Source organism: Zingiber officinale, chromosome 6B (genome assembly GCF_018446385.1).
Source record: "Zingiber officinale cultivar Zhangliang chromosome 6B, Zo_v1.1, whole genome shotgun sequence".
Lineage (NCBI taxonomy): Eukaryota > Viridiplantae > Streptophyta > Magnoliopsida > Zingiberales > Zingiberaceae > Zingiber > Zingiber officinale.
Window position 1 is genome coordinate 3,529,221 of NC_055996.1, and position 20,010 is coordinate 3,549,230.

General features: G+C 43.5%; 1 protein-coding gene across 2 annotated transcripts; it reads right to left on the reverse strand.

Annotated features, from left to right (window-relative positions):
* Window positions 1-3,866: 3,866 nt before the first annotated feature.
* LOC121991732 lies at window positions 3,867-12,049 on the reverse strand. 2 transcript variants are annotated; one of them, XM_042545755.1, is made up of 10 exons: window positions 11,702-12,049; window positions 11,382-11,444; window positions 9,310-9,388; window positions 9,127-9,201; window positions 8,780-8,855; window positions 8,587-8,632; window positions 7,460-7,551; window positions 7,242-7,311; window positions 4,700-4,782; window positions 3,867-4,173 (listed from the first exon to the last, which is right to left on the reverse strand). In XM_042545755.1, exons 1-10 carry the CDS (start codon window positions 11,924-11,926, stop codon window positions 4,143-4,145), a joined length of 840 nt encoding a protein of 279 aa, XP_042401689.1. In that variant the 5' UTR covers window positions 11,927-12,049; the 3' UTR covers window positions 3,867-4,142. The 2 variants fall into 2 exon arrangements, with proteins under 2 accessions (XP_042401689.1, XP_042401688.1); XM_042545754.1 differs by having other exon boundaries at window positions 8,780-8,858; window positions 11,702-12,047.
* Window positions 12,050-20,010: the final 7,961 nt, after the last annotated feature.

A 20,010-nucleotide genomic window follows, 5' to 3' on the forward strand; every position in this document is an offset into this window, starting at 1 on the left:
TTGTCATCCAAATTGACCCTAAACTCATGTATTAATCCCCCATGGATTTCATACACATATAAGAGCTGACCCGGTCAAAATTCAGTGCTGAAAACACTTTTAGACTGGTATCAGTCGACTGCCAGAAGTACCAGTCGACTGCCCCCTTCGACACAACCTTACAGAAACATTCTGTGGTTGAAAACACTGTTACCAGTCGACTGGTGTTGGTACCAGTCGACTGGTGTCGTCAAAATGAGCTTACAGAAACATTCTGTGCTCAAAAATACTGTTACCAGTCGACTGGTATCTGTACCAGTCGACTGGTACCATATTTCTGAAAAAATCAGCCTTTTCAGGCCAACTTCAGAAATGCACCAGAAATTCCCTAGACCTCCAAAAATTCCCAAATTTTGTGGAGAGGTCTATTGTACCAGTGTCCACCTGGGAAAAATATATTACAAAATATATCTATCACCAATCCCAAGATTGACACAAAATCTAAAACTAGCTCAATGGTTCAATTGAACCTTGACCTAAAGTCCTAGTTTTGGCTTCCTCTTGATGTATTTGCCCATACCAACCCACAATGCATCCCTAGCATTGGTTTATATGGCATCTATACATCTAAAACCAATTATCATGCAATATGACCCCAATTGTCATATTTCTTGCATGAAACACAATCCAATTGTGCCAAAACCCTAGTTTTGAGACTCAAGTCCGTCTCTAAACCATTTAGCACACTCCATGGCTCCTCTAGACTCCCAAGTAGTACCCACCTGAGATCCATTGGCCATGAGTCCCAAATTGACACTTGGAGCTCTTCCTAGAGCTCTTTACCTTAGTCACCTCCCTAGGTGACTCATCTACAATGACTAGGTCACATCGGTGCACCTCCGGTGACACTTGGTCTACAAACCTAACCTTTTTAACCTTGGACACCTTGTCCTTGGTTAATTTCTTCTTACCATTAAATGAGTTTCCTTTGCCATTTATTGGCTTCTCCTTGCTATAGTCATATGCAACCCTAGCATAAGACTTTCCCTTAGCTTTGGAGGACTCTCCCTTGCCCTTATCATGTGCCACCTTAGCACATGGTCTCCTTTTGACCTTGGAGACACTAGATCGGTATCCCAAGCCCGATCTATCATTGTTGGGTTTTTGACTCCCCAACACCATACTTAATCCCTTAGATCCTATAGTGAATCTCTTAAGGAATTTCTCTAAACCATCAAGCTTTGCCTTCAAAGCTTGATTCTCCCTTTCTAGGTTCCTAAACCTAGAGTCAACATGTCCACCTTGGACATTCCTATATCTACCCTTTCTAGGCATATGTCTCCCCTTCTTGGGATTAATGCCTTGGTTCTCTATTACTTTCTTCTCCTTAGGTAATGAGAATTTAACTTGCCTAGGTCTATCATGCATAGGTCTCCTAGGGTTTTGATCGACATTTACCCTATTCCTATCATGATATTTGAAACCGAAGTTATGCATGGGCAAATAATAAGAATTATTTCTAACATGCATGGAGGAGTTTAAATTTGAATTCAAATTTAAACTAGGGTTTACCTTACCCTTTACCTTTGGAGCTCCCCCTTGACATGAGCCTCCATTCTTCCTCCACTTCTTCTCCTCCTTCTTCAAATGCGCCAACTTCTTGATTTCTTTCTTCTTTGGGCATTTGGTGTGGTAGTGTCCTCGCTCACCACACGTGAAGCACACTATGTGCCATTTCTTTTTCTTCTTATTGGCACCATCATTCCTACAACCCATATTAATATCTAAAATAATTTGAGTGGGTTTAGGTTTTACCTTCTTGAGCAAAGGACATCTACTCTTGTAATGTCCCTTCTCATTGCAACCGAAGCAAATTATGTGATCTTTTGACTTTGCTTCGGTGGAGGTGCTCACTAGGTTGACCTTTTCCAAGACCTCTTCTTCATCCTCTTCACTTGTCTTGGATTCATCTTCAACCTTTGAGGATGTAGATGATGCCTCATCTTGCTTCTCCTCCTCGGATGTTGAGCATGACTCAACTTCCGGTTGCTCCTCCTCCTCTTCTTGAGCTACTAAGCCCATCTCCTTGGGCTCTATCTCATCATGTGTAGGCAAAAGTTCTCCTAGAACTTTCTTTACCTTGCTCCACAACTCGTGGGCGTTCTTGTATTCACCTACACGACTTATCACGTTAGAAGGCACTAAATCAATTAAAATTGCTATTACCTTTGAGTTTGCCTCCGATCGTGAGGTTTGCTCCTCCGTCCAATGTCGTGTTCGGAGCTTCTTCCCTTTCTTGTCTTTAGGGACTTCAAACGGGCACTTGATCACCATCATGGTGTCCCAATCCGTGTTGAAGAAGACTTCCATCTTCATCATCCAAAATGTGATGTCCCCAAGGCTTCCTCCTTCAAACTTTGGAGGGACAATCAACCCGGCCATCTTCTTATGCGTTGCTCTTCTCGGCGGTTAGTCCGATGGAGAGCGTCCTCGCTCTGATACCACTTGTTGGAGAATCGGTGGCCGGCTTGAAGGGGGGTTGGATAGACGGCACCCCCAAAACTCGCTTCCTACGTATTCGTTAGTGCGCAAGCGGAAATACAAATACTAAAACAATGAATACGAAAGCTAAAGACAAAGAAAAGAACTAGCAAACCAATACACGTCAATGTAACGTGGTTCGGAGATGATGCTCCTACTCCACGGCTGTCCGTAAGGTGGGCGATCCCGATCCTTCGGTGGATTAGTCCCCGGAAACTCCGGCTATCTCAAGTCGCTCCTTGTGGGTGGAGAAACCTCACCACAACACACCAAGACCTCTTGGATTCCACAAACACTTGAGAACTCTTGTGACTACTAATTAGGCTTTAACCAAGTCTAATTTCGTCGCCTTGGCCGGCCATACCAAGCTCCTTCTTATAGAGCTTGGAACAAACCAGAACCTGATTTGCCCGTTACCAGTCGACTGGTGCCAGCCCAACGGCTATCTCAACGGCTCTCTGCTACAGTGCATCAGTCGACTGGTCCATACACCAGTCGACTGCTACAGTACGCTACAGTAACTGCTACAATGCGCTACATTGACTGCTACAGTGCCGCTACAGTAAAACCCTAAAACTAGGATTTTACTCCGAGTACAATCTCTCATGCACTCGTACCCTCACGACTCACTTGACTCTTCTTTTGCAGCCTTGACCTCTTGCCTTCAAGCTTACTTCCTTTGGCTCTCGTCCCTCGGATGCATCCAAGCCCGCGGCTCGTCCCCAATGCCATCCTTCGCGTATGCCTCGAAGTTGCTTTCCTCGGCCCTTGTCCTCGCTGCCTTGTCCACGGTCCCTCGGATGCTCCATCCTTCACCGGACCCGAAGCCGTCAACCTGAGTCACATGTGTCACCTGCAGTCCTGCACAACTCAAGTACACATATCAAATAACAAGGGTAATCCTAACTTAAACCCTTTGCCCAAACACCAAAACACATAGTCCCACGAACCATTGGGATTACTCCAACAAATATTTCTCAGCTAATCATCCAAATAAATAAATGTCAACTCCTGCTCCCCCTTCTCCTACCCTCTCCCTTCCCTCCTGTTCTTAACTCTTCAATCTCTTCCCCTTTTTTTTGGGGATCAGATCTACTAGTGTAATTTACAGATTCAATAAAGAGTATTTGACAATTAGATATTAAATACGACGGCATATTAATAGTCGATTTTAAAACTGATTCACAAATTAGTTGTTTCATCAAATTTCTGTAATTCTTATGATATTTGACTGAAAAATAGGACATAAGGATCATTCTCGGCTATAAAATTGATACGTATAATTAGGATCTTCTCAGCCAACCTGTATGTTTAAATTCGGGAGCAACAAAACACGAGGACGAACATAAATCAAAACATTTGTTATTTCAAATCCAGAACTGAATTGCTTCTACACAAAATTCACGCAGCAGAATTTCATATCGATTAAATGATCTGATAGCTTTCTTGATGCCTTAATAAAATAGTTACACAAAAGGCTATAGAGAGTTCTATCATTATCCTATTAACACCTAACACATTGGAATAGCCAAATGACGAAACTGTGCGTGGATGCAGCAAGCGCATCATTCGGGGTACCAACCAAGTTTTCGTCTTTTCATTCGGCGTTCTTGATCCATTTTCTACTCTTTTCTCATTCTTGACCTTGCATATCTGAAGATTAAGTCAAGGACATTCTCTAACAGCAGAGAGTTAAACGCTCAGATGAAGATTGTGCTCATATGAGATGCTAGGAATTAGGGAAACCAAGTTGCATTAATAAAATAGAGTACTTATTAGCACCCTACAGCTTGGTTTTCAAGTTTAGGTTGTCTCAATTTAGTTCCTCAGTTTGAGCTTTAGTTTTGGTATCTACATGTAACTTTCCCCACAAATCATAAGATTTATAAGTTAAGACTGACTACATGAATAAAGTTTTAAAATATTAATATTTTATTGGCTACAATAAAATATTAATCATATCCAGAAAAATTTTGTAAAAATACTAAAAGAAAAACTGCGAGTTGGCAAGAGATATGAATTGAAAGTCCAAGGAAAATTGTTTTTCTTATGATTATCAGATGAACTTGAGATAGCTAACCCAAATTGTTTTTCCTATTACGAGTGCAGGGCTTAGATGAAATCAAATTTTCCCTAAGAATTCAAGCATATAGATAAGATGCCTAAGAATAAAGGATACTCCACATGCATACCGCCTCGATCAGATGATTCCAGCAGAGTGTCCTGAAGACCACTTAGGGCGGCATTCGCTGATTCAATGTCCTATTGAAACTTTCTCTTGAATAAAGATTGCAAAAGGAGTAGAATATTGTAACAATTAATCAAAGAAACAAGCATCTGACAGTAGTTATTTTGGTCACTTTTGTATTGTTAACAAAAAAAAATCTAATGCTTCAAGCAAATGTACAGCAGCAGTTTTTTCCGCAATATGAATTTAGTGCTAACAAGGAGAACAACAGGACCATTTATGATTCGGATAATTTTGTACGAACATGAAATAACTCCATATGTGGTACAGCTCTGCATCTGAGTTAGTAGTGTATGTGTAAAGTGCATCCATATATACAATAGGATATGTATCTGTGACTACTCGTTCCCCAGGGAAAATTCTGATTGGATTAAATATTTCTATCAATAGTACCTCTAGAAGGCATTCCTTAAGAACATGTGACGCTTTAAAATTTCTCATCTGTGCCAAAAAACACTTTCGTCTTGCTGTATTATGCTGGTTTAAATCCTAATGCTTACCATTCAGTTATACCAAGAAAACAATCTGACAACTAAGGCTTGTGACCATAAGAACGGAAGAAGTGAATTAAGATACTCACTTTCTTAATTATCAGTATGCTTAATTTATACAAAGGAAGAATTCTATTCAATTTCCTCACAAGCAAGAAGGTTAAATAGAAAGGAAAAATATAGTTTAATCTCCCAGCCGTATTATTTTTTATTAACACTTTTTGTAAATTATTAAGATTCTATTCAAGATCCTGTTCATTCATCATAGGATCCGTAACAGAAAGCATTTCTTTTCTTGCATTTCAACTATCCATTTAAAACCAACATACCACTCCAACTAGTGAAACCTATTTCAATTAAATTCACCAGCTTATATCACCTAAAGAACTGCCTTGGAAATCAGCTAATTCTCACTCATACAACTATGCATGACAAGATCCAATGTGAAATTAACTTGTGGCTGATTCAGAAACCACAGAAATCTTAGAGTAGGAGAAGTAATTCTCATAATTATGTTCAACCAATCACGTCCCTAGCTCCATGTGAAAAGACTAATTCTTCTGTTTATACCAAATCCCATGAGTTGTCTCTTGAATGTTCTTTTCTAGTTTCTATGCATGTAAAATTTTCATAACTAACAAAGCATGTATAGTTTTTCTCACCCCTCCTAACGTTATTGGGAATCATATAATTTTAGATTTGATGCATTAGCGTACCATTTCCACATCATGGCCTGTACCTAAAGAACTGACTTGGAAATCAGGTAAAAGTAGTTCTCATAATTATGTTCCACCAATCACATCCCTAGCTCCATGTGAAAAGACAAACTGCTTTTCTTTATACCAAAGCACATGAGTTGTCCCTTGACCTTTCCTTTCTTTTTATTTTTTTTTTAATAATCCAAGCTTTGCTTGACTACTAATCCTAGAGGTAGACGGCCTTTCCACCTAATTCGCCTACCAAATAAATCCAGAGGGCAGTTTATGCACACTTAGAAGCCTACCTCCATAATATTTGTCCCCATTTTGTTCCCCTAATAGTATCCACGTCGGTTTCTCTATAACATCTCTAAAATTTAAGATAAACCATCCACTTTATTAAATTTAGATAATCATTTTTCACTGTACACTATATCAGCTATTCTAAAATTTTCATTATCTTTTTTTTTACTCTATCTTTTATTATTATTATTATTATTTTTTCTCTCTCCCTGTAATATCTACTTTTCATTACCCAATCCATTCACTTTATTTTTTCTCTCTCACAAATTTAAATGATATTTTAATATTTAAAGAATGGATTTCATTCTCTAAATTTAAAGAAGTACTATTTATAAAATCTAAATTTAGGTAACGGATAGGGTAGCAGATGCGAAGGGGAGCCTTGACACAACGGTAAAGTTGTTGTCATATGACCAAAAGGTCACAGGTTCGAATCCTGGAAACAGCCTCTTGCAAAAAGCAGGATAAGGCTGCGTGGATCCTTCCCCAAGACCCCATATGGCGGGAGCTTCGTGCACCGGACTGCTCTTTTTTTTATAGGGTAACTGATGCAAATGTTTTTTTACATAAAATATAAAATTTAAAGTAAATTATGTATTTAAGGAAACTGATGCAGATGCTCTAAGTGTTTTACCACTACACCACACACGAGGGGCCTTGAACTTTCCTTTCTAGTTTCTATGCATCTTAAGTTGTCATTCATAACATATTTAGTTTTTCTTAGTCCGAATGTTATCGGAATCATATTAACTTGAGATTTGATGCATGTGAACCACTCCTTATCAGATCCTGTTTATTGAGAGGAGGAATGCAAAAGTGAAAATAAATACACATTTACTAAACCAAAGCATATGAAAGTAAAAATAAAGTGAAAAGATATACGCACAGTCCAGGTGAACCACTAAATGGAACAATTTCTGGCAGCCAAACAGATTCAATGTATACATATCATAAAAATAATAATAAAAAAAACTGACATACCAGAAAATCAGCAAAAGCAACAGGCATGCCGCCTTTCCCTCTCATTTTAAGCATATGAAAGCCAGAGTATCTAACAAATTTTGATGCAAATTACTGATTCATACTAGTGATTAACAACATAACTATCATCAACAAAAATATAGCACATCTTTGTAAGATGCAAAGAATTGTTCTTTCAAAAGTTGCATGATCAAATGTGATCAAAAGTTAAAACTTACTTAGATAATAGTCCATTTAGTTCTTGTTCCGTACAAGTAGGACCCAGATTTGCAATGAACAATGTAGAACAAGGTGGTACCTTTCGATGCACCTGCAGCAAACAAATGATCATATAAATCAGTTTTTTCCAACACCCATATAAAAACCAAGAGCCAAAACGATTTTGATTGATATCTCAGATGTGCCCAAGGGTTTCCAAAAAGCTAAACATGTAACCAAAAGCCACAAACATATTGCCGAACATCGAAATAATCAAATAAGAATTAGAGGAATCAGCAATATATGTATATTGGAACATCTAATATACACATACTGATATCTTTTTCGTCAACCATGATAAAAACTAATATAATAAAAAATTTGACGCCGAGTTGTCTCAGTCAACAGAGTTCTAAACAAGGAAAACAGAGTGTATTCAAATATATCTCAATATCCAACAGACTATTTTAAATAAAACACAAAAAATTGGGTAGGCTCTAACTTCTCATTAGCACTTACCCTGAACAAACATTCAAAGTCTATTCTGTCATTAGTAGGACAAGATCAACATATCATAATACTGAACAGAGTAGTATAAATTCAGTTGGCATACTACAACTCCAAAGTTAAAACTTACAAGATCCAAGATGATTTCCTACTGAAAGATCCATATAAAGGTTGCATAATAGATATAACAAGTAAACGTCTAACCATATAGGTAATAGAACAAAAGGGTATCATGGTAAAATTAGTGTCTGGACCACATCCATCTACCAAATAGCAAAAAATAGAAGGGATAGGAAATGTTCAGTTCTCTTGATGGTTTTCATTGGGCTTGTAAACTGCTTTCTTTTTTGGTGTGGTTAGGCGCTTTCTCAAAGACTCCTTCCAATTTTTATGTCGTGCTAGTGAATGATGAATAACCATTTTAACATGGATTGTGGTAAAATAATGAATACTTTCAAATGAAAAATAACAAGAAAAATAAGTGAACGAAGGACTTGATACTATCAAACAGACCAAACAACAATGGTAGCAATGCTGATCCAAAAATGTATTAGGTAAAATACTGAAGCCAAACATGCTGCGCGCTTTATAGAAACCAACAAATGTAGAAATAACATTAAAAAAGAACATGACAGCTTACATTGGATTTAGCAACAGCATTGTTGGACTTGGTAGTTGTTCCCCCACTGTTTTTACAAAGTCATAAACAAAGTTAAATACATAGAAGTATACAGAAAGCTTGCAAATATGCTTAACACATTAAACAATCATTATGTCATATATCAGGCACTCTTAACTAAAATCATAATGCCTGTTATTGACTTCATTTTCACCTCTTTACTTCAGCTGAAGCATCCTTGCCACTGGAATTATCATTATTGTTGCCTAGTGATTCATCAGATCCACCATCTCCTGAAGTGAAAAAAAAGCATGAATGCATGACTTGAGGAATCATATCATACTGTAGCAGTGTCATATAGTGAAATGGATTTGCATGTCTTCAAAAAGTTCATGTGAAAGGATCTGAAGTGATAATAACAGAACTAGCAATTATAGTCATCTGCGCTTATGTTAAATTTAGAAAATGTGATAAGAGAACTTTGAGCTATACTGTCTGATATGTGTTATGTCAAATCAAAGGGGACGATAAATAACTTCAAGAAATAGCAAATTTCAATACCATCATCACTGGATGCATCTTGATCATCGTTTGTAACCTTCAACCGTCTGTCAATTACTGTGTAGGCACCAGTTCCTATATTGTCAATCATATAAACAAGTGAGCAATGGAAACTGGATTTGGGATTCTCAGGTGTTCCATAAGTAAACTTATATCATCTGCTAACAAGAACAACCAATGCACCTCGTGACCGCTTTCGAGAATTTGATCTTGCCAGCTCAATATGGAGAGTAGCTCCAGTTTCAGGATCAAAAATAGATCCCTGAAAAATATGCAGCCGGCAAAATAAAAGATAAATAAACGGATAACCAAGAGAAAAGATGCAAGTAACATAGAAATAGATTCAAACTAAACTTGGTAATGGCAATTTTTAGATGTCAAACATAATGAAGATCAACTACATAATTTAGAGATTTTGTGCAGTTCTCTGTTGCAATTTATCACAATGCATTGCGACAAAAACATTGAGTCAGTTGTCTGTCAGGAGAAAAAATTCAGGAGACATGGTATATTGATTAAGTTTAGAAAAGCTTATGGTTTTCATAAACCAAGAACAGTCTGTTGGAGATCATCAAATCATTCATTGTCACTCAAGTACTTGCATAGACAGAAAAACATGTTTGCCCATGGATAGAGCTCCAAAATGATGGCTTATAGATCCCAAATAACTAATTTTTGTGTTACTTTGTTTAGCACTGCCTGATACTTGGACTTCACCTACCCTCTTCATATCCGTGTTAGATATAGACACAAGGACATCAACACTCCAAGTGGCACCCAATAGCCCTGTTAATCATGTTTAAGAATTTCTAGAAATAGTTGTGTGGGATGCTTGAATCTGCACCCATGTCGAATACACTTACCCAAGTCCAGTTACACAGCTACCTGTAATATCGTTAACAAGAAACAATCAAGCAAAGGGAATACGATAGAATAACTACTGCATCTCTAAAATGCTCTTTGGAAAGTCAATTGACCACTTGTAGATGACTTATAAGAATACTCTAAATTAGATTGTCAACTAATATATTATTCCGAAATACATAATTAATTATCCTAAAATCTCAAACAATCAGGAAAGGTACCAACCTCTATCTTTATATTCCTAATATTCACCATTTCTACTATCATCACAACTACCACCACTAGACATGATAACACATACTATCATCACCATTAGTGCAACTTCAATTGACATATACGGGCAGCCTGGTGCATGAAACTCCCGTTAGGATCTCGGGGAAGGGTCAGACCACATTAAATCTATTCTACGTAGCTCTATCCTACATTGCAAGAGGTTGTTTCCGCAACTCAAACCCATGACCACACGGTCACACCACAACAACTTCAATTGACAAACATATGCCAAAAATAATATCATCACCACCACCACTTATTGTAGCTCTGAAGCCAAGGCAATGAAATTGTGAGCCTCAAGTATTAGCATCAACAATATTGATCTTACTCTATTATTAACCTCTATGGAAGATAATTGTTGTATATCACATCCTTTTGGATTAAGAGAGACTCTCCAAGAGTGGATGCAAGAAGGATTGGACAAATCTTATAAACAATTAAATTTTAGGATACAAATGAAAAATGCAAATTAACCAGTCTTAAATACATTTAACCGTGTATAAAAAAGATCTAAAAGGAAGAAAAATGCAAGAAAATACTAAAGGAACCTGGCTTTGGATATTATAACAAATACTATCAATGTATTTTTATTATCACAAGCTTCAAGAAAATTGTTTATACGTTTTCAATTGTAGAATTTAATTAGAAAAATCATTCTTTTCTAAATAATTCTTTAAAAATTTTACCAAGAGAGATTATGTAGGAAAAAATACATTTTTCCAGAAGAACACGAAACCAGCAGTATTCTATTGGACTTTATTTTCACTATTAAAGTTTCTTTTATAAGTTGGGTATTAATACATTCAATTGGTTAGGAAAGCAATAATCAACATATTCAATATACTCAGAAATCAGAGCATTCCTAAAGACCAGTTTTACAAAAATTCATTTTAACAGATATTCCAAAAAACAGGGAGAAGAAACAAAAAAAAATTCATGGTGGAATGTGTGAATTGTATAATGTAATTCAAGTTAAATTTACATGAATTAGGGCAAAACAGGTTATTCAAGCAGGTCGTATGTTCAAATGTATTTAGAATAACACAGAAATAAACTTTATAAAGAAAAACCCATGAGGTTATGGATGTAGCGAGTTCATATATTGAGCTGGATCTCACCTCTAAGGTACTCAATGCTGCTATTGCTGTTTGATGACTAAAGAACGTAGCAAACGCAACAACCTGCAATTAAGAAAAAAACTATAACTTAATCTAGTACAGAAATTAGCAGTACAAAAAATCAAGGACAACTTCAGATAATATGACATTTTTTTTTCCTGATGCCCGGAGTCCTAACTGGTTTAAAACAATCAAAAGCACCCGCTGCTGATCAACCAAACTTCACTCGAATTTCTTGACGAGGAAACGAAAAAAACGAAAATCAATAAACCTAGAATCGCTAAAAGCGTCGCTAAAGATAAGGGGCGACAGACAGCGACCTGATCTCCACGGCCGGTGTACTCCAACTGGCAAAAATCAAACCCGGGCCGCCGACGAAAGAGGTTGTGTATTTCTCGGGGCTTGACGTCGTCGGGTAGCCCGGAGACGAAGAGTGTTTTGATCCATCGCTGTTCGGGATTAGAGTAGACAAGCGGAGCAGAGTGGTTCTGGTGGTAGGGACGGGAGTGGGTGTAGTAGGGCTGGGAGAACGCGGAGGACTCCATGGCGAACGCCTCTTCGACGGTGGGTGGTAGCAAGATAAAACGCCGGCGAGGATGAGCCCAGCAGCGGCCGTTCGAGGGTTTCGACCAGCTGGAGGCCGGGCTTAGCAGACAGGTAGGAAGTTCAATGTCCAGTGGGCCACTCCGACTCAATTCGGGGCAACTTTTAATTGGGCCGGTCTTACGACGAGCCTCTTCCTAAGAAATAAGAAATAAATAAGTTTAATATCTCATTAAATGTGTGATTAAAAGAATATACAGGGCTTATGCTAGAAGCTTGCATCATGTGCTCTTCTCGGGGCAGGGCGGTGTGGTTAAGATATAGGATGTTGCTGTTAGATCAAGACGTATGTGAGAGGGGGGAGGTGAATCATGTGATTTTAAAAAATTCATCTTTTCGATTTTGAAATCAAAGTATAAGCAGTGGAAAAAAAAAATAAATAAAGAACGCAAAAAAAAAAAACACGGACAGTTTTACTTGGTTCGAATCTTTCGGTGACTTCTACTCCAAGACCCAGGTCCCGCAAACCTATCGATGGGTAAATCACTATAAACCTCTTCCGGTACCTCCGGAAGAGAGAATCATGTACAGAGAAAGAAGGAACAAGTGCAACACCCTGCACTTGTCCTATTGCAAGTAATTAAAACTTAATTATAGCTCGTTACCTAACACCTTCGAAGATTGTTAGCTTTGGCTTGGTGTCAGTCTGCTCCTCGGTAGTAATCGGGCGCAACAGTGTCGTAGTAGGGTCACAGCAGTAGGCCGGAGCAATCAGAACCTCAATCGGACGTGTAGAGACTTGTATTTCAGTCGTTGAAGAAGCGAGCAGCCTTAAATAGAGCATAGAAGGCGCTTTCCATAGGTGTTGAAGGAGCCTCCAAGCTCCAATGGGATAAATTTTATCCCGTAAATTCTGGGCGTTATCTGCTTCAGCACCAAACTTCATCTCTTGGAAGGCGTCTTCCATGAACAGTACGAAGCCCCCTTCACTGCTTGAAGGCGCCTTCGAACATTGTTCATCTGAAGGCTTTTGCTCCTTTTTGCCCTGTGATCCGGTAGTAAGAGCGGGCCCCCCCCCCTTTTTTCTTGCAAAGTCAACGCCAAGTGGAAGTCACCGGAACAGCCGCCCACCCAGAGGAGAATGTGGTCCGACCGGACGGACGGCCATAGAGGGCCGGTCCGATTGGACTGCCGGCCGGCCGATGGAATCGAGTACCCGGAAAGGTCCGGCCGGTTTGCACTCATAGTTGGTAGGCACCCTGTCAAATCGGGGTTCCGACGCTCAGTTAAAAAGGTCATGGGCCGAGCTGACCTTTTGACCGATCACAGTCATAAAGCACCCCTGTTTGTTAGTCTCCACAAAGCACAAGTAAACCACTGCGGATGTCCGGTCGGATGTTTAGGTATCTTTCCGCTCGGACTACAAGTTTGGAGCAAAGGAAATGGCCAGAGGATTTCTTTCTCCAACAACCTGTAGGTTTCACGTGTGTGTCATGCTCCAAATCTTGTGACAGGGGATTCTGCTGTCCCATCGAGGGCATGCTTTGACTGTAGCGATATGGGTCAGGTAAACTTTCTGACAGCCGCGTACCTAGGAAAGGACAGGTAAGCTTTCTGACAGCCGCATACCTAGGATAGGACAGAGGACACTTATGCACCTTGGTACGTGTGCCCAAACCTTTCACAGCTCTATATAAAGAACCTCAGGTTTCATCGACAGAGGATTCTGGTACGTACTCTGAGACTTCTGGAGCCACCTTGTTCATCGTGATTTACCTGACTTGAGCGTCGGAGGGTCGTCGCTGGGAATCCCCTTCCCGGCTCGACTTCTGTGCAGGATAGCCGGAGCATCTCGACACTAGTTGGAGACCTACATCAGCGAGCCTTGGAGCGTCACGTGCCCAGCGTCTGCTGACTTCTGGTTCGGACAGGATCAAATTGGCGCCGTCTGTGGGAACGCTCCTGCATCCGAGCAGAGACAATGGACGAGACGGTGGCGCTTTCAAGGGAGGAACTCGGCGCTCTGGTCGAGATAAGGGCCGCCAAACTCGTGGAGCAAACAAAAGCATCATCGCCGAGCGGGGAGCAACAAGCAACGTCCGCGTCGGGGGCCGAGCGGAAGCACCTCCGACCACCGTCGCATTCCACCGGGCCTTATTTCGCACCCCGGAGCCAACCAGCCGAAGAGATATAGGATCTTCCTCGGATGAAATGCCAAGGCGGGATGACAAGAAGGGAAAGCTCCGGACGGACTCATCTCCGGACCAACCGTCAATTTTGGAAGCCATTCGAGATCCTCTGCCCAAGCACTACGTGCCCCTACGATCGGCGAGTATAATGGAACAACGGACCGGATGATCATTTGGGTAAGTTTGATAATACCGCTACGCTCCACCAATACACAGTAAGTGTCGAGTCTTCCTTACCACGCTCTCGGGATCGGCTCAGCGGTGGTTCGGAGACTGCCGACGGATCCATCACAAGCTTCAAGGACTTCGACGGCCTTCCTCCACCACTTCGCCGGAGTAGGCGTTATCGAAAACAAGCGTTAGCTTGTTCGCCATCAAGCAAGAACCAAAAGAATCGCCGAGCTTACATCCGGTGATTCAACCAAGTGGCGATGGACATCCCAACAGCCACATCGGAAGCGATGATGAACGCCTTCACACAAGGCCTTGTTGATGGGGACTTCTTGGTCGCTCATCCGAAAGCCGCCCGAGACTATGATCACATGCTACATCGGGCCAACGAATACATAAGCGTGGAAGAAGCGCAAGCCTTCGGAAAAGAAGCTCCAACCGGCGTGCACTTGTTCATCTTAGGCGGGCGGCACTCCGGCAACCACCTAGAGGACCAGGGTGAAGCAATTGATCTCCCACACGGATCGCCGTGCGAAGTGGTGCTTTCGGCCAAGCCAAAGAAGAGGTGGACCCCAATGTTCGCAAATTCCACCAAACGGATACGCACAACACGAGGGATTGCGAAGCCTTCCCTTTGTGTCCAATCTGTTCCCGGAAAGCGACGGTCTCCTCCCCTCAACACGAGGCAAAGGACCCGGAAGCCGGCCGGACCCGCATAGAGGCGACATCACCATCGTCCGACCGACATAGATCCCAGGCGGAGAGTGGCGGACGTCGAGGCGGTCCCGACCATCCACTCGGGAGGAAAGCAGAGCAATACTTGGGCGAAATCAGCGTTATTCGGTGGGCCGGAGGAGACTCAACCGAGCAAGAAAGGCGTTCGGCGTTGCGCAGATCCATACGGTCTGTAGCCAAGCGGGCAAGTGGACGAAATCACTTTCGGGCCGGAGACTTGGAAGGAGTAGAAGTACCCCATGACGGTTGCTCATTAAAGCGGTAATAGCAAATTACACCATTCACATATTTGTTGACACGGGGAGCTCGGTCAACATACTATTCAAGAAGGCGTTCGATCAGCATCAAATTGATCGAGCCGAGCTGCTGCACCGCTACGGGTTTACGGGCAATGAAGTTCTGTCGGTCGGACAAATCCGGTTAGCCACCTCACTGGGAGAAGAGCCGCTGGACCAGGACAACAAACTTGTGGTGGTTGACTCTCCCTCATCCTACAACGTCATTTTGGGACGACCGGCGCTCGGCGAATTCCGGGCGGTTGTCTCAACCTTCCACCGAAGATAAAATTTCCCGTGGAGGACAAAGTTGGAGAAGTGCGGGGAGATCAACTAGCAACTCGGCGTTGCTATATAGAGATGATCCGAGCGAAGCTTCTTCCGCTCGGAAGGTCCCGAATCGAGGTACAGCCGAGAAACCTCCTGCTTTAATTTATGATGAAAAGGAGGAAGTTCAGATCCATCCGACCCGATCGGAGGCCACCACTTTCATCGCCTCGGATCTAGAGGAAAAGCAGAAGAAGAAGGCGATCCAATGCCTCCGGCAAAATCATGATGTCTTTGTTTGGTCGACACACGAGTTGCCGGAATTTCGCCTAGCCTAGCGCAACATGAGTTGCATGTCCGACTGGCCTCGGCGATGGCAGAGCAAAAAGAGATTTTAGCGCGGCGGAATGCCATAATCCGGTGAGTAGAGAAACTTGGAGGCCGCCACATCTGTGAGGTGCAGTTCAGGTGGCAACGTGGTATTGGTCTCAAGCCGGGCGGCAAGTGGCGAGTTGCATTGACTTTCGGGACTTAAACAAAGCATGTCCCAAAGATCTTTATCCTCTGCCTGGATAGATCGTTGGTGGACTCTGCCATTTGTGAGTTAATTGCATGCTCGGCGCCTACGGGGCTATCACAGTACCGCTCGCCGCGAAGATCAAGAAAAGGTGAGCTTCGTAACGTCCGACGGCACATATTGCTACAATGTGATGCCGTTCGGATTGAAGAATCTGGGACCACCGCTTGATGAACAAGGTATTCAAGGAGCGGATCACGGAAGTTTACGTGGGCGACATTCTTATCAAATCCGTCCGAGCCGATCTTTTCAAGGATATGGAAGAAACCTTCCGAACATCGCAAATATGGAGTCAAGCTAAATCCCGAAATGCCTTCGGAGCTAAAGGAGGCGTTTCTTGGGGTATATAGTGACCGAGCGGGGGATCGAAGCAAATCCCAACAAGGTGAAAGCTCGCAAGACATGCTTCCTCCCGAAACACAAGGGAAGTGCAGCGGTTGACCGGTCGGATAAGATTCATCTCCAAAACTGCCGACCGGAGCCTGCCATTCTTCAAGATCCTACGCAGAGCTACTAAGTTCGAGTGGAGCGAAGAGTGTGACCGAGCATTTGAAGAGTTGAAAACATATCTGAATTCCCTGTCTTGCGAAGCCGATCGGAGGTGAGTCATTGTATATGTATTTGTCGTCAACTGAACATCTTGTAGGCTCGGCACTTGTGAGGGCGCCGGTGTATTTTCCGAGCCATATTTTGAAAGATCTGAATCTCGCTACACAGGGCTCGAGAAGTTGGCCTTTGCATTGGTTCTAGCACCTTCGACCGTATTTCTTGGCCCACACAATCATTGTCGGACGAGCAGTCCACTCGGAAGAGTCTGTTGAATCCGAAGCATCCGGACGGCTTATCAAGTGGACGGCAGAATTAAGCGAGTTTGACATCCAGTACCAGCCCGCTCGGCGATTAAAGCCCAATCCTTGGCTGATTTTGTGACCAAAGTGCAAGAGCCGGAAGCTCTGTGGAAGATATATGTGGATGGGTCTTCCACTCGGCTCGAAGCGGGATTGGGATATTACTTATCTCACCGCAAGAAGAAAAGATGCACCTATCCGTCCGGTTGGACTACAAGGCCACCAACAATGAGGCGAGTATGAGGCCCTTATGGCCGGATTACAGTGACACGACATGTGGGGGCGGTCGGGTAACTCTCATTCGGATTCACGGTTGGCGCTCGGCAACTTTCCAAGCACCTTTGAAATCAAGCGTGTTCGGCTTAAACTCTCTGGAGGCCTTTGAGAAACTCAAAGCTACTTTCCGAGAGGTGCTTACGGAAGATTCCCGAGCGGAGAACCAGGCCGATGAGTTGGCCAAACTCGCGAGCTCAATAGCAGCGATCGCCATTCGGACCAATTGAAAAAGCGATGGTGGCGCATGTCGACGGATGCAAGGCCTCGCGTTTCCAAGTGATGGAGGACACCTATTATAGAATTCCTCCGTTCGGGCACCACACCATCCGATGAATATGCGGCCGGCTCTCGGAAGAAGAGCGGTCGGTTTACACTCATCGGAGACCAGCTCAAGAAAGCTTTCTCACGTCCTCTGCTAAAATGTGTAGCTCGGAGGACTCATCTTACATCCTCCGGAAGTACATCAAGGATCATGTGGAGGTCATCCGGGGCTCGAAAGATCCTCTTGGCCGGATACTTTTGCCAACTTTACAAGCAGATGCCGCTCGGACGGTATCTACATGCCTTTCATGCGAAGTATCACAACTTCTCCCACCGACCGGAGAGGAGATGAAGGCATCAACCATCTCATGTCCGTTCGATCGGTGGGAATGGATATTGTGGGTCCATTTCCGGTGGCGACCGGGCAGATTTACTAGTGGCGGTAGATTACTTCTCCAAGTGGGTGGAGGCCAATGGCAAAGATCATCGAGCAAATGGTTAAAAATTTATCGGCACATCATTTGTCGGTTCGGCATCCCTCGCCGATTGGTGTCCGACAACGGGCGATTCACGGGGAAGATGTTGGAGGATTGGTGCCAAAGCTACGGCATTGAGCAACATTTCACGTCCGTGGCCTATCCTCGAGCAACGGTCATGAAGTCGCCAACCGGGAAATTCTTAGTATTCTGCCTCGGCTCGACCATTTGGGAGGGAGTTGGCGGACGAGGTGCCGAGCGTCTTGTGGGCTATCCGAACGACGAGAAGGGAAGGGAGTCACACCGTTCCATTTGGTATCTGGCGGTGAGGGTCATACCGGTCGAAGTAGGCGTTGAGTCGCCCGGATCCGGAACTATGATGATGACAACACGAGCGAAGAAACATGGAGCTGGACTTGGTAGAAGAGGAGAGGGCAAAGGCGTCCGTTCGACTGATGGCGTACCGTCAGCGGATGAAGCAAAACTACAACCGGCGCGTAATTCCCAGATCGTTCCAAGTCGGCGATCTCGTCTGGAAGAAAATCAAGCCGGTCGGCGACGTCGGCAAGCTTGAAGCGCCATGGGCAGGCCCTTTCAAAATCATCGAAAAGCTCCGCTCGAGCGCGTATTATCTGGAGGATGAGGACGGCGGCTAGATAGCCCGTGGCGCGCGAACCACCTCCAGCCTTACCGGGCGGGGTGAAAGGTGTATCACTATAAATCACCCTGTGTATTTCATTTTCCGACTAAATACTTGAAATGCAGAGATGAAAAGTCAAAGGAGCGAATATAAGGCATTATCATCGTAGCGCGAAGGCCCCCGAGCCGATCGGTCGGGAGGTTTATGTGGTTAGATTTGTAAGCAAATAACCCGTGCCGTTCGGCCGGAATTAAATTGGTCAAGCCGAACGCTCGAAGATCGAAGGCCCCGTACCCTTCGAACGGAAGTATATTATCCGAGCCAAAATACTCGATGAAGTAGATCCTGAGCCGTTCGGCCAGGAGGGCATTATCCAAGCTGGGGGAAAGGCGAAAAGCAACTCCGAACGGAAGTGTCAAAATTAGCCTTAACGGCCGTCTAGCCAATATCCGCGCCGACGAGCACCGTCGTTAAAGATCAAGAGACGAGCCGGCGTCTATAAACCCTCCGAGCGGAAGACCGACGAGCACCGTCGTTAAAGATCAAGAGACGAGCCGGCGTCTATAAACCCTCCGAGCGGAAGACCGACGAGCACCGTCGTTAAAGATCAAGAGACGAGTCGGCGTCTATAAACCCTCCGAGCGGAATATCGGCGAGCACCGTCGTTAAAGATCAAGAGACGAGCGTCTATAAACCCTCCGGCGGAAGACCGACGAGCACCGTCGTTAAAGATCAAGAGACGAGCCGGCGTCTATAAACCCTCCGAGCGGAAGACCGACGAGCACCGTCGTTAAAGATCAAGAGGCGAGCCGGCGTCTATAAACCCTCCGGCGGAATACCGACGAGCACCGTCGTTAAAGATCAAGAGCAGCGGCGTCTATAAACCCTCCGGCGGAATATCGACGAGCACCGTCGTTAAAGATCAAGAGACGAGCCGGCGTAAACCCTCCGGGCGGAAGACCGACGAGCACCGTCGTTAAAGATCAAGAGGCGAGCCGGCGTCTAAACCCCGGCGGAAGATCGGCGAGCACCGTCGTTAAAGATCAAGAGACGAGCCGCGTCTATAAACCCTCCGCGGAATACCGACGAGCACCGTCGTTAAAGATCAAGAGGCGAGCCGGCGTCTATAAACCCCCCGAGCGGAAGAACGACGAGCACCGTCGTTAAAGATCAAGAGACGAGCCGGCGTCTATAAACCCTCCGAGCGGAAGATCGACGAGCACCGTCGTTAAAGATCAAGAGAAGAGCGGCCTATAAATAATCCGACGGAATATAAACATGCGATCATTCGTATTCCACCGATTGTCGGACCGAAGCTATTTTCGATCGGACTCGGTAAAAAGGTTCGGATCGACATAGCGAGCGATTACG